At 44.8% G+C, this 14085-nt stretch overlaps 1 protein-coding gene across 17 annotated transcripts in view; it reads right to left on the bottom strand.

Annotated features, from left to right (window-relative positions):
• The window catches only part of LOC139553097 (plasma membrane calcium-transporting ATPase 2-like), a 256276-nt gene that overhangs the window by 104184 nt on the left and 138007 nt on the right, over positions 1-14085 (bottom strand). For 9 of the 17 annotated variants that reach the window (XM_071365073.1, XM_071365100.1, XM_071365086.1 and 6 more), the window contains exons 5-6: positions 8977-9102; positions 2134-2262 (exon numbers count right to left, since the gene is read on the bottom strand). In XM_071365073.1, the coding sequence (XP_071221174.1) occupies positions 2134-2262; positions 8977-9102 (255 nt within the window). Of the gene's footprint in view, positions 1-1202; positions 1236-2133; positions 2263-8976; positions 9103-14085 lie in introns of all 17 variants that reach the window. The other 8 variants (XM_071365060.1, XM_071365054.1, XM_071365079.1 and 5 more) reach the window with 1 other exon arrangement.

Genomic DNA, 14085 nt, shown 5'->3' with positions numbered 1-14085 from the left:
GGGGTAGTTAGAGGGACAGGGAAGGGGTTGGTCAGTAGGGTAGTTAGAGGGACAGGGAAGGGGTTGGGGTAGTTAGAGGGACAGGGAGGGGGTTGGGGTAGTTAGAGGGACAGGGAAGGGGTAGTTCAGTAGGGTAGTTAGAGGGACAGGGAAGGGGTTGGTGGTAGTTAGAGGGACAGGGAAGGGGTAGTTCAGTAGGGTAGTTAGAGGGACAGGGAAGGGGTTGGGGTAGTTAGAGGGACAGGGAAGGGGTAGGGGTAGTTAGAGGGACAGGGAAGGGGGTAGTTCAGTAGGGTAGTTAGAGGGACAGTGAAGGGGTAGGGGTAGTTAGAGGGACAGGGAAGGGGTTGGGGTAGTTAGAGGGACAGGGAAGGGGGTAGTTCAGTAGGGTAGTTAGAGGGACAGGGAAGGGGGTAGTTCAGTAGGGTAGTTAGAGGGACAGGGAAGGGGTTGGGGTAGTTCAGTAGGGTAGTTAGAGGGACAGGGAAGGGGGTAGTTCAGTAGGGTAGTTAGAGGGACAGGGAAGGGGTAGGGGTAGTTAGAGGGACAGGGAAGGGGTTGGGGTAGTTCAGTAGGGTAGTTAGAGGGACAGGGAAGGGGTTGGGGTAGTTAGAGGGACAGGGAAGGTGGTAGTTCAGTAGGGTAGTTAGAGGGACAGGGAAGGGGTAGGGATAGTTAGAGGGACAGGGAAGGGGTAGGGGTAGTTAGAGGGACAGGGAAGGGGTTGGGGTAGTTAGAGGGACAGGGAAGGGGTTGGGGTAGTTAGAGGGACAGGGAAGGGGGTAGTTCAGTAGGGTAGTTAGAGGGACAGGGAAGGGGGTAGTTCAGTAGGGTAGTTAGAGGGACAGGGAAGGGGGTAGTTCAGTAGGGTAGTTAGAGGGACAGGGAAGGGGTAGTTCAGTAGGGTAGTTAGAGGGACAGGGAAGGGGTTGGGGTAGTTAGAGGGACGGGGAAGGGGTAGTTCAGTAGGGTAGTTAGAGGGACAGGGAAGGGGGTAGTTCAGTAGGGTAGTTAGAGGGATAGGGAAGGGGTTGGGGTAGTTCAGTAGGGTAGTTAGAGGGACAGGGAAGGGGTAGTTCAGTGGGGTAGTTAGAGGGACAGGGAAGGGGGTAGTTCAGTAGGGTAGTTAGAGGGGGGTCAGTGTTGGTCCTGGTGGGTATTGGATACAGGGGGACTGAGGGTCACAAAGATAGATACTCTACCTGTGTTTTGTTGGCCATCCTCCACTGCCTCACCTGTGTGTTGGTTTATAGAACCATAGATAACAAGAGAGTAAGGAGACGAGAAGGACCCAGAGCTTCGAGTACAGCTGGCCACTTCCCAAATCAGGCCACACCTACAGCAGCCAGTAGGCACATCGTATACATAGGTCATTGTGTTTGGACAGAGTTGTTTTAGAGTAGCATCACCCTACCAAAGAGATTCAAACCTATCCAAGATGGACACTTTACCTCTACCAGGAAGTGCCTTTCATCAGTCAATAGTTGGAGCAGTTCTACCAGGAAGTGCCTTTCATCAGTCAATAGTTGGAGCAGTTCTACCAGGAAGTGCCTTTCATCAGTCAATAGTTGGAGCAGTTCTACCAGGAAGTGCCTTTCATCAGTCAATAGTTGGAGCAGTTCTACCAGGAAGTGCCTTTCATCAGTCAATAGTTGGAGCAGTTCTACCAGGAAGTGCCTTTCATCAGTCAATAGTTGGAGCAGTTCTACCAGGAAGTGCCTTTCATCAGTCAATAGTTGGAGCAGTTTAAGTAACTAATAATCTGATGATAATAATAATAATAATAATAATAATAATATAATTAATGATAATAATAATAATACTGTTAATGATACTAATAATAATCTGAGTTTAAGTAACTAATAATCTGATGATAATAATAATAATAATTAATGATAAAAATACTAATACTATTAATATTAATAATAATCTGATGATATTAATAATAATAGTAATAATAATAATGATAATAGTAATAATAATAATAATAATGCTATTTATATACTAACGATATAAATAATAATATTAATAAGGATAATAATAGTAATAATAATATTATTATTATTATTAACAATAATTATATTTATAATAAAAAGAAGTGACACCAAGGAAAGGAAGGGAGGAGGGACGTACCTTTCTTCTCCTTCTTCTCCTCCTCTACAGGTTCTCCGGCCCCCAGCAGTGTGAAGATGATGCCAGTCTGAGAGTTGACCCCCACAGCTGTTACCAGCATCCTGCCTGAACCCTCCATCACATGGGTACCTGTAGACGGACACACATACACACACGCACACACACACACATGCACGCACGCACCACACACGCACACACACGCACGCACGCACCACACACACACACACACACACACACACACACACACACACACACACACACACACACACACACACACACACACACACACACACACACACACACACACACACACACGCACGCACGCTCACACACACACACACGCACACACACACACAAACACACACACAGGGAGATTATGAAATAGAGGGAATTATTATATCCTACATCAATGTATGACTGGCTGTCAAAGAGAAAAGAAAACTGTAAACCACACCAACACTCAAGACACACATTTACACAAAGATAACCAGGTGTCAGCTATGGACATGGGTATAAAGAGAGTAATTACATGATAGAGTTGACAGAAAGAGAGATTTACAGAGAGAGAGAGAGAGACAGAGAAAGAGAGAGAGACAGAGAGAGACAGAGAGAGACAGAGAGACAGTGAGAACGAGAGTGAGAGAGAGAGAGAGAGAGAGAGAGAGAGAGAGAGAGAGAGAGAGAGAGAGAGAGAGAGAGAGAGAGAGAGAGAGAGAGAGAGAGAGAGAGAGAGAGAGAGAGAGAGTGAAAGAGAGAGAGACAGAGAGAGAGACAGAGAGAGAGACAGAGAGAGAGAGAGAGTCCCGTTGACAATTTTGATTCTCATTTTTATATTGTAAATAAGCTTTGGCAATATGTACACTGTTACGTCATGCCAATAAAGCAAATTGAATTGAATTGAATTGAGAGAGAGAGAGAGAGAGAAAGAGAGAGAGAGAGATAGAGAGAGACATTGTCATCCTGCAAGAAACATGGTATAGAGGAGACGGACCCACTGGTTGCCCTCTAGGTTACAGAGAGCTGGTAGTCCCATCCACCAAACTACCAGGTGTGAAACAGGGAAGGGACTCAGGGGGAATGCTAATTTGGTATAGAGCAGACCTAACTCACTCCATTAAATTAATCAAAACAGGAACATTTTACATTTGGCTAGAAATTCAAAAGGAAATTATCTTAACAGAGAAAAATGTCCTCCTGTGTGCTACCTATATCCCCCCACTAGAATCCCCATACTTTAATGAAGACAGCTTCTCCATCCTGGAGGGGGAAATCAATCATTTCCAGGCCCAGGGACATGTATTAGTCTGTGGCGACCTAAATGCCAGAACTGGACAGGAACCTGACACCCTCAGCACACAGGGGGACAAACACCTACCTGGAGGTGACAGCATTCCCTCCCCCATATGCCCACCTAGGCACAACTATGACAACATAACCAACAAAAACGGGTCACAACTCCTGCAGCTCTGTCGCACGCTGGGTATGTACATAGTCAATGGTAGGCTTCGAGGGGACTCCTATGGTAGGTACACCTATAGCTCATCTCTTGGCAGTAGCACTGTAGACTACTTTATCACTGACCTCAACCCAGAGTCTCTCAGAGCGTTCACAGTCAGCCCACTGACACCCCTATCAGACCACAGCAAAATCACAGTCTACTTGAACAGAGCAATACTCAATCATGAGGCATCAAAGCCAAAGGAACTGATTAACATTAAGAAATGCTATAGATGGAAGGAATGCAGTTTGGAAACCTACCAAAAAACAATTAGGCAACAGCAAATTCAATCCCTTTTAGACAACTTCCTGGGTAAAACGTTCCACTGCAATAGTGAAGGTGTAAACTTGGCAGTAGAAAATCTTAACAGTATATTTGACCTCTCAGCTTCCCTATCAAATCTAAAAATCTCAAATAGAAAACCGAAGAAAATGAACAACAATGACGAATGGTTTGATAAAGAATGCAAAAATCTAAGAAATAAATTGAGAAACCTGTCCAACCAAAAACATAGAGACCCGGAAAACCTGAGTCTACGCCTTCACTATGGTGAATCACTAAAACAATACAGAAATACACTACGGAAAAAGAAGGAACAGCACGTCAGAAATCAGCTCAATGTAATTGAAGAATCCATAGACTCTAACCAATTCTGGGAAAATTGGAAAACACTAAACAAACAACAACACAAAGAATTATCTATCCAAAATGGAGATGTATGGGTAAACCACTTCTCCAATCTTTTTGGCTCTATAACAAAGAATAAAGAGCAAAAACATATACATGATCAAATACAAATCCTAGAATCAACTATTAAAGACTACCAGAACCCACTGGATTCTCCAATTGCCTTGAATGAGTTACAGGACAAAATAAAAACCCTCCAACCCAAAAAGGCCTGTGGTGTTGATGGTATCCTTAATGAAATGATCAAATATACAGACAACAAATTCCAATTGGCTATATTAAAACTCTTTAACATCGTCCTTAGCTCTGGCATCTTCCCCAATATTTGGAACCAAGGACTGATCACCCCAATCCACAAAAGTGGAGACAAATTTGACCCCAATAACTACCGTGGAATATGCGTCAACAGTAACCTTGGGAAAATACTCTGCATTATCATTAACAGCAGACTCGTACATTTCCTCAATGAAAACAATGTACTGAGCAAATGTCAAATTGGCTTTTTACCAAATTACCGTACAACAGACCATGTATTCACCCTACACACCCTAATTGACAACCAAACAAACCAAAACAAAGGCAAAGTCTTCTCATGCTTTGTTGATTTCAAAAAAGCCTTCGACTCAATTTGGCATGAGGGTCTGCTATACAAATTGATGGAAAGTGGTGTTGGGGGTAAAACATACGACATCATAAAATCCATGTACACAAACAACAAGTGTGCGGTTAAAATTGGCAAAAAACACACACATTTCTTCACACAGGGTCGTGGGGTGAGACAGGGATGCAGCTTAAGCCCCACCCTCTTCAACATATATATCAACGAATTGGCGCGGGCACTAGAACAGTCTGCAGCACCCGGTCTCACCCTACTAGAATCCGAAGTCAAATGTCTACTGTTTGCTGATGATCTGGTGCTTCTGTCACCAACCAAGGAGGGCCTACAGCAGCACCTAGATCTTCTGCACAGATTCTGTCAGACCTGGGCCCTGACAGTAAATCTCAGTAAGACCAAAATAATGGTGTTCCAAAAAAGGTCCAGTCGCCAGGACCACAAATTCCATCTAGACACCGTTGCCCTAGAGCACACAAAAAACTATACATACCTCGGCCTAAACATCAGCACCACAGGTAGCTTCCACAGAGCTGTGAACGATCTGAGAGACAAGGCAAGAAGGGCATTCTATGCCATCAAAAGGAACATAAATTTCAACATACCAATTAGGATCTGGCTAAAAATACTTGAATCAGTCATAGAGCCCATTGCCCTTTATGGTTGTGAGGTCTGGGGTCCGCTCACCAACCAAGATTTCACAAAATGGGACAAACACCAAATTGAGACTCTGCATGCAGAATTCTGCAAAAATATCCTCCGTGTACAACGTAGAACACCAAATAATGCATGCAGAGCAGAATTAGGCCGATACCCACTAATTATCAAAATCCAGAAAAGAGCCGTTAAATTCTACAACCACCTAAAAGGAAGCGATTCCCAAACCTTCCATAACAAAGCCATCACCTACAGAGAGATGAACCTGGAGAAGAGTCCCCTAAGCAAGCTGGTCCTAGGGCTCTGTTCACAAACACAAACACACCCCACAGAGCCCCAGGACAACAGCACAATTAGACCCAACCAAATCATGAGAAAACAAAAAGATAATTACTTGACACATTGGAAAGAATTAACAAAAAAACAGAGCAAACTAGAATGCTATTTGGCCCTAAACAGAGAGTATACAGTGGCAGAATACCTAACCACTGTGACTGACCCAAACTTAAGGAAAGCTTTGACTATGTACAGACTCAGTGAGCATAGCCTTGCTATTGAGAAAGGCCGCCGTAGGCAGATATGGCTCTCAAGAGAAGACAGGCTATGTGCTCACTGCCCACAAAATGAGGTGGAAACTGAGCTGCACTTCCTAACCTCCTGCCCAATGTATGACCATATTAGAGAGACATATTTCCCTCAGATTACACAGATCCACAAAGAATTCGAAAACAAATCCAATTTTGATAAACTCCCATATCTACTGGGTGAAATTCCACAGTGTGCCATCACAGCAGCAAGATTTGTGACCTGTTGCCACAAGAAAAGGGCAACCAGTGAAGAACAAACACCATTGTAAATACAACCCATATTTACGTTTATTTATTTTAACTTGTGTGCTTTAACCATTTGTACATTGTTACAACACTGCATATATATAATATGACATTTGTAATGTCTTTATTGTTTTGAAACTTCTGTATGTGTAATGTTTACTGTTAATTTGTATTGTTTATTTCACTTTTGTATAATATCTACCTCACTTGCTTTGGCAATGTTAACACATGTTTCCCATGCCAATAAAGCCCCTTGAATTGAATTGAATTGAATTGAGAGAGAGAGAGAGAGAGAGAGAGAGAGAGAGAGAGAGAGAGAGAGAGAGAGAGAGAGAGAGAGAGAGAGAGAGAGAGAGAGAGACAGACAGAGAGAGAGACAGAGACAGAGACAGAGAGACAGAGACAGAGAGAGAGGCAGAGAGAGAGAGAGAGAGAGAGAGAGAGAGAGAGAGAGACAGAGAGAGAGAGACAGAGACAGAGACAGAGAGACAGAGACAGAGAGAGAGGCAGAGAGAGAGAGAGAGAGAGAGAGAGACAGAGACAGAGACAGAGAGAGAGAATATATACATATCATTCCTCCATCTACTTCTCACTATGAAAGTCATTACAGAGAACAATAAATATCAAGACACTGCATGCTTCTAATGTTTTTCTCTGTTTAAATTAGAACTAACATCCCTGTTCTACCAATGAGGAGATGTCATTCAGCTGTGACTGGAATAATAGATATAGATACATAATACAATGGCTCTCCACATACTGCCTGGTAGCATGTATACTATATAGGCCTGGTGTCTATAATAACATACTGCCTGGTAGCATGTATACTATATAGGCCTGGTGTCTATAATAACATACTGCCTGGTAGCATGTATACTATACAGGCCTGGTGTCTATAATAACATACTGCCTGGTAGCATGTATACTATACAGGCCTGGTGTCTATAATAACATACTGCCTGGTAGCATGTATACTATACAAGCCTGGTGTCTATAATAACATACTGCCTGGTAGCATGTATACTATATAGGCCTGGTGTCTATAATAACATACTGCCTGGTAGCATGTATACTATACAAGCCTGGTGTCTATAATAACATACTGCCTGGTAGCATGTATACTAAATAGGCCTGGTGTCTATAATAACATACTGCCTGGTAGCATGTAAACTATACAGGCCTGGTGTCTATAATAACATACTGCCTGGTAGCATGTATACTATACAAGCCTGGTGTCTATAATAACATACTGCCTGGTAGCATGTAAACTATACAGGCCTGGTGTCTATAATAACATACTGCCTGGTAGCATGTATACTATATAGGCCTGGTGTCTATAATAACATACTTCCTGGTAGCATGTATACTATACAAGCCTGGTGTCTATAATAACATACTGCCTGGTAGCATGTATACTATACAGGCCTGGTGTCTATAATAACACACTGCCTGGTAGCATGTAAACTATACAGGCCTGGTGTCTATAATAACATACTGCCTGGTAGCATGTATACTATATAGGCCTGGTGTCTATAATAACATACTGCCTGGTAGCATGTAAACTATACAGGCCTGGTGTCTATAATAACATACTGCCTGGTAGCATGTATACTGTACAGGCCTGGTGTCTATAATAACATACTGCCTGGTAGCATGTAAACTATACAGGCCTGGTGTCTATAGTAACATACTGCCTGGTAGCATGTATACTATACAGGCCTGGTGTCTATAATAACATACTGCCTGGTAGCATGTAAACTATACAGGCCTGGTGTCTATAATAACATGCTGCCTGGTAGCATGTATACTATACAAGCCTGGTGTCTATAATAACATACTGCCTGGTAGCATGTAAACTATACAGGCCTGGTGTCTATAATAACATACTGCCTGGTAGCTTGTAAACTATACAGGCCTGGTGTCTATAATAACATACTGCCTGGTAGCATGTATACTATACAGGCCTGGTGTCTATAATAACATACTGCCTGGTAGCATGTATACTATACAGGCCTGGTGTCTATAATAACATACTGCCTGGTAGCATGTATACTGTACAGGCCTGGTGTCTATAATAACATACGGCCTGGTAGCATGTAAACTATACAGGCCTGGTGTCTATAATAACACACTGCCTGGTAGCATGTATACTGTACAGGCCTGGTGTCTATAATAACATACTGCCTGGTAGCATAAGTCGCTCTGGATAAGAGCGTCTGCTAAATGACTTAAATGTAAATGTAAATGTATACTATACAGGCCTGGTGTCTATAATAACATACTGCCTGGTAGCATGTATACTATATAGGCCTGTTGTCTATAATAACATACTGCCTGGTAGCATGTAAACTATACAGGCCTGGGTGCAGTGCTTGCCTGTGTATGAGTGCACGTGTGTGTGTGTGTGTGTGTGTGTGTGTGTGTGTGTGTGTGTGTGTGTGTGTGTGTGTGTGTGTGTGTGTGTGTGTGTGTGTGTGTGTGTGTGTGTGTGTGTGTGTGTGTGTGTGTGTGTGCGCGCGCGCGTTGGTGTGTGTTAGTCTGTGTGTGCCACTGACCAGACAGCAGCATGGGGTCCTTATCAGCGTCTTTCTTGACGTGATCCGACTCTCCTGTTAGCGAACTCTCGTCTATCTTCAGATCGTTCCCCTGTATCAACACTCCATCCGCTGGAAGCAGGTCACCTGAAACACAACAGCTGCTTTAACAACCAAAAAGCTATTTAAGATGGTTTTTTGTTGTCACATACGCCAGATAGGTGCAGTGAAATGTGTTGTTTTACAGGGTCAGGCAGACATTTTCTCCACTTTTCTCCAAATGTTACATTTTGAAGTTGCTCCCGTTCACAACACACTAGCAACACCCAACCCTACTGGATGTTAATAGCACTCACCGTTGCCCCTAGTGGCGACATCCTGTACTCAGGCACACAGCTCCCTCATGAGTTATATGCGCAGAGAAACAACTCTACTGTTAAGGGATTCATTCCGACTGGGTTAAGGGTTAAGGTTTGGGATAAGACACAACTCTACGGTTAATTCCAGGCATTAATTCCGATTGGTTAACAATTCAGGCATTCATTTCTATTGGTTAAATTAAGGATTAAGGTTTGGGATATGGTTCATTAACTGGCTCAGAACAGGGCAGCACGGCTGGCCCTTGGATGTACACAGAGAGCAAACTTTAATGATATATAATAATGTATATATGATATATAATGGGGATCCATAATAAACCCCAGGAAGAGTAGCTGCTTCCTTGGCAGGAACTAATGGGGATCCATAATAAACCCCAGGAAGAGTAGCTGCTGGCCTGGCAGGAACAAATGGGGATCCATAATAAACCCCAGGAAGAGTAGCCGCTGCCTTGGCAGGAACTAATGGGGATCCATAATAACCCCCAGGAAGAGTAGCTGCTGCCTTGGCAGGAACTAATGGGGATCCATAATAAACCAGAGGAAGAGTAGCTGCTGCCTTGGCAGGAACTAATGGGGGTCCATAATAAACCCCAGGAAGAGTAGCTGCTGCCTTGGCAGGAACTAATGGGGATCCATAATAAACCCCAGGAAGAGTAGCTGCTGCCTTGGCAGGAGCTAATGGGGATCCATGATAAACCCCAGGAAGAGTAGCTGCTGCCTTGGCAGGAACTAATGGGGATCCATAATTAAACCCCAGGAAGAGTAGCTGCTGCCTTGGCAGGAACTAATGGGTCCATAATAAACCCCAGGAAGAGTAGCTGCTGCCTTGGCAGGAACTTATGGGGATTTATGATAAAATACAAATACAAAACTTCAGTCATTAATTCTGATTGTTTAAATTAAGGATTATGGTTTGGGATAAGGATAAAACAGGAAGTTTGGCCATTAAGAGTCGCCTTGCTAACTCATTGTGGTTTAGGATGAGGATAAAACAGGAAGTTTGGCCATTAAGAGTCGCCTTGCTAACTTATTGTGGTTTAGGATGAGGATAAAACAGGAAGTTTGGCCATTAAGAGTCGCCTTGCTAACTCATTGTGGTTTAGGATGAGGATAAAACAGGAAGTTTAGCCATTAAGACTCATTGTTACGGCTCATCTTTAATCCAAGATGGCGTAGCAGTCGGATGTGTCTTTGTCCTGTCTGTCCCGTGTAAATAGTATTCGTATTTTTCGTATACATTTCGTATATATTTTAATTTCACTTTCCATCTAGGAACTGAATATACATTCCTACATTCCGCCTCACCCAATGTGGTACGGACCTGCTATTTTTTTATACTTTAGAACCGTAACCCCAATCAGAAGCTAGCCAGATAACTAGCTACTAGCTAGTAGTCAGTTAGCCACTGCTGCGGTCTTCGCCCTTAACTCGGACACAGCCAGCTTCAATACCGGGCCAATACCTGCCAGTCTGCAAGCGCGATATCAACCCAGAGCATATAGGACTGCTTTTTCTCTACCACATCACCGGATTCCTGAAGCAAGCTCTGGACAATTACACCGTATTATCACAGCTAGCTAGCTGCAACCGAGTGGCTACTACTGGCTAACACCTCTGTCCCGAAGCAAGCACCAGTTAGCCTTGAGCTAGCCTCGAGCTAGGCCCATCTGCCGGCTAGCCGAAGAGGTCTACCAGCGAATTCTTGGGCTACAATACCTCTTTTGCCAATTGGACTGGACCTTTTTTTTGCCGACACAGAGCCCTGCCAATCCATCACAACTGGTCTAAATCAGCTACAAGCTAATTTAGCCATTTTTTTGCCGCTGCTAGTAGCTTTTACCTTCTGCACAGACACCAGCCCTGTTATTAGCCTGGATATTACTCACCAATTTACCAGCATCGGACTGTCTCTCGACAACAACGCCGGATTCCTGCCGTAATCCCTGAGCCACTACTTCTGATCCTCACAGCTAGCTTGCAGCTAGCGCAGTTAGCGCCACTGCCACGAAGCTAGCACCAGTTAGCAAACACAATTCTACAATTCACAACCTCTCTTTCGCCATTCGGCGTGGATTCTCTGGATTCTCTGTCGACACGACCACGTCTGAGCAGACCCCCTCCGTCTGAGCAGACCACCCCCCGGGCTACTAACTTTAAACGCCGCGTGCTAGCTTAGTGGAGGCCTCCCTGCTCCATCTACGGCTGCCCCCTGGACACTATGATCACTAGGCTACATAGCTGATGCATGCTTGACTGTCCATTAATTCACGGTACTCCATTCTGTTTATTTGTGTTTTATCTGTCGGCTCTGTGCTTTAACTCAGGATCTGTGTGTAGTTAATCCGACCCTCTCTGCCTAGTCGTCGCCATTTTTACTTGTTGTTGCTGTGTTAGACTAGTACCCTGTTATTGCTGCTGTTATCTTACCTGTTGTTTTAGCTAGCTCTCCCAATCAAGACCTGCAATCACTTTATGCCTTATTGTATGTCTCTCTCAAATATCAATATGCCTTGCATACTGTTGTTCAGGCTAGTTTTCATTATCATTGCTTTGGTTTGCAATGGACCCTGTAGTTCCACTCTCCGTACCTCTGATACCCCCTTTGTCCCACCCCCCACACATGCGGTGACCTCACCATTTACATTACATTTAAGTCATTTAGCAGACGCTCTTATCCAGAGCGACTTACAAATTGGTGCATTCACCTTATGACCCATTGAGACCAGCATGTCCAGAGATACAACCTCTCTTATCATCACCCAGTGCCTGGGCTTGCCTCCGCTGTACCCGCGCCCCTCCATACCCCTGTCTGCACATTATGCCCAGAATCTATTCTACCACGCCCATAAATCTGCTCCTTTTATTCTTTGTCCCCAACGCTCTAGGCGACCAGTTTTGATAGCCTTTAGCCGCACCCTCATCCTACTACTCCTCTGTTCCTCGGGTGATGTGGAGGTAAACCCAGGCCCTGCATGTCCCCAGTCACCCTCATTTGTTGACTTCTGTGATCGAAAAAGCCTTGGCCTCATGCATGTCAACATCAGAAGCCTCCTCCCTAAGTTTGCCTTACTCACCGCTTTAGCACACTCTGCCAATCCTGATGTCCTTGCCGTGTCCGAATCCTGGCTTAGGAAGGCCACCAATAATTCTGAGATTTCCATACCCAACTATAACACTTTCCGTCAAGATAGAACTGCCAAAGGGGGAGGAGTTGCAATCTACTGCAGAGATAGCCTGCAAAGTTCTGTCATACTTTCCAGGTCTATGCCCAAACAGTTCGAACTTCTAATTTTAAAAATTAATCTCTCCAGAAATAAGTCTCTCACTGTTGCCGCCTGCTACCGACCCCCCTCAGCTCCCAGCTGTGCCCTGGACACCATCTGTGAATTGATCGCTCCCCATCTAGCTTCAGAGTTTGTTCTGTTAGGTGACCTAAACTGGGATATGCTTAACACCCCGGCAGTCCTACAATCCAAGCTTGATGCCCTCAATCTCACACAAATCATCAAGGAACCCACCAGGTACAACCCTAAGTCCGTAAACATGGGCACCCTAATAGACATTATCCTGACCAACCTGCCCTCCAAATACACCTCTGCTGTCTTCAATCAAGATCTCAGCGATCACTGCCTCATTGCCTGTATCCGCCACGGGTCCGCGGTCAAACGACCACCCCTCATCACTGTCAAACGCTCCCTAAAACACTTCTGCGAGCAGGCCTTTCTAATCGACCTGGCCCGGGTACCCTGGAAGGATATTGACCTCATCCCGTCAGTTGAGGATGCCTGGTCATTCTTTAAATGTTACTTCCTCACCATATTAGACAAGCATGCTCCGTTCAAAAAATGCAGAACCAAGAACAGATATAGCCCTTGGTTCACTCCAGACCTGACTGCCCTCGACCAGCACAAAAACATCCTGTGGCGAACTGCAATAGCATCGAAGAGCCCCCGCGATATGCAACTGTTCAGGGAAGTCAGGAACCAATACACGCAGTCAGTCAGGAAAGCAAAGGCCAGCTTTTTCAAGCAGAAATTCGCATCCTGTAGCTCTAACTCCAAAAAGTTCTGGGATACTGTAAAGTCCATGGAGAACAAGAGCACCTCCTCCCAGCTGCCCACTGCACTGAGGCTAGGTAACACGGTCACCACCGATAAATCCGTGATAATCGAAGACTTCAACAAGCATTTCTCAATGGCTGGCCATGCCTTCCTCCTGGCGACTCCAACCTTGGCCAACAGCCCCGCCCCCCCCGCTGCTACTCGCCCAAGCCTCCCCAGCTTCTCCTTTACCCAAATCCAGATAGCAGATGTTCTGAAAAAGCTGGAAAACCTGGACCCATACAAATCAGCTGGGCTTGACAATCTGGACACCCTATTTCTGAAACTGTCCGCCGCCATTGTCGCACCCCCTATTACCAGCCTGTTCAACCTCTCCTTCGTATCATCTGAGATCCCCAAGGATTGGAAAGCTGCCGCGGTCATTCCCCTCTTCAAAGGGGGAGACACCCTGGACCCAAACTGTTACAGACCTATATCCATCCTGCCCTGCCTATCTAAGGTCTTCGAAAGCCAAGTCAACAAACAGATCACTGACCATCTCGAATCCCACCGTACCTTCTCCGCTGTGCAATCCGGTTTCCGAGCCGGTCACGGGTGCACCTCAGCCACGCTCAAGTTACTAAACGATATCATAACCGCCATCGATAAGACATTACTGTGCAGCCGTCTTCATCGACCTGGCCAAGGCT

This window comes from Salvelinus alpinus, chromosome 2 (genome assembly GCF_045679555.1).
Source record: "Salvelinus alpinus chromosome 2, SLU_Salpinus.1, whole genome shotgun sequence".
Classification (NCBI taxonomy): domain Eukaryota; kingdom Metazoa; phylum Chordata; class Actinopteri; order Salmoniformes; family Salmonidae; genus Salvelinus; species Salvelinus alpinus.
This window is presented reverse-complemented; position numbering and strand designations above follow the sequence as displayed.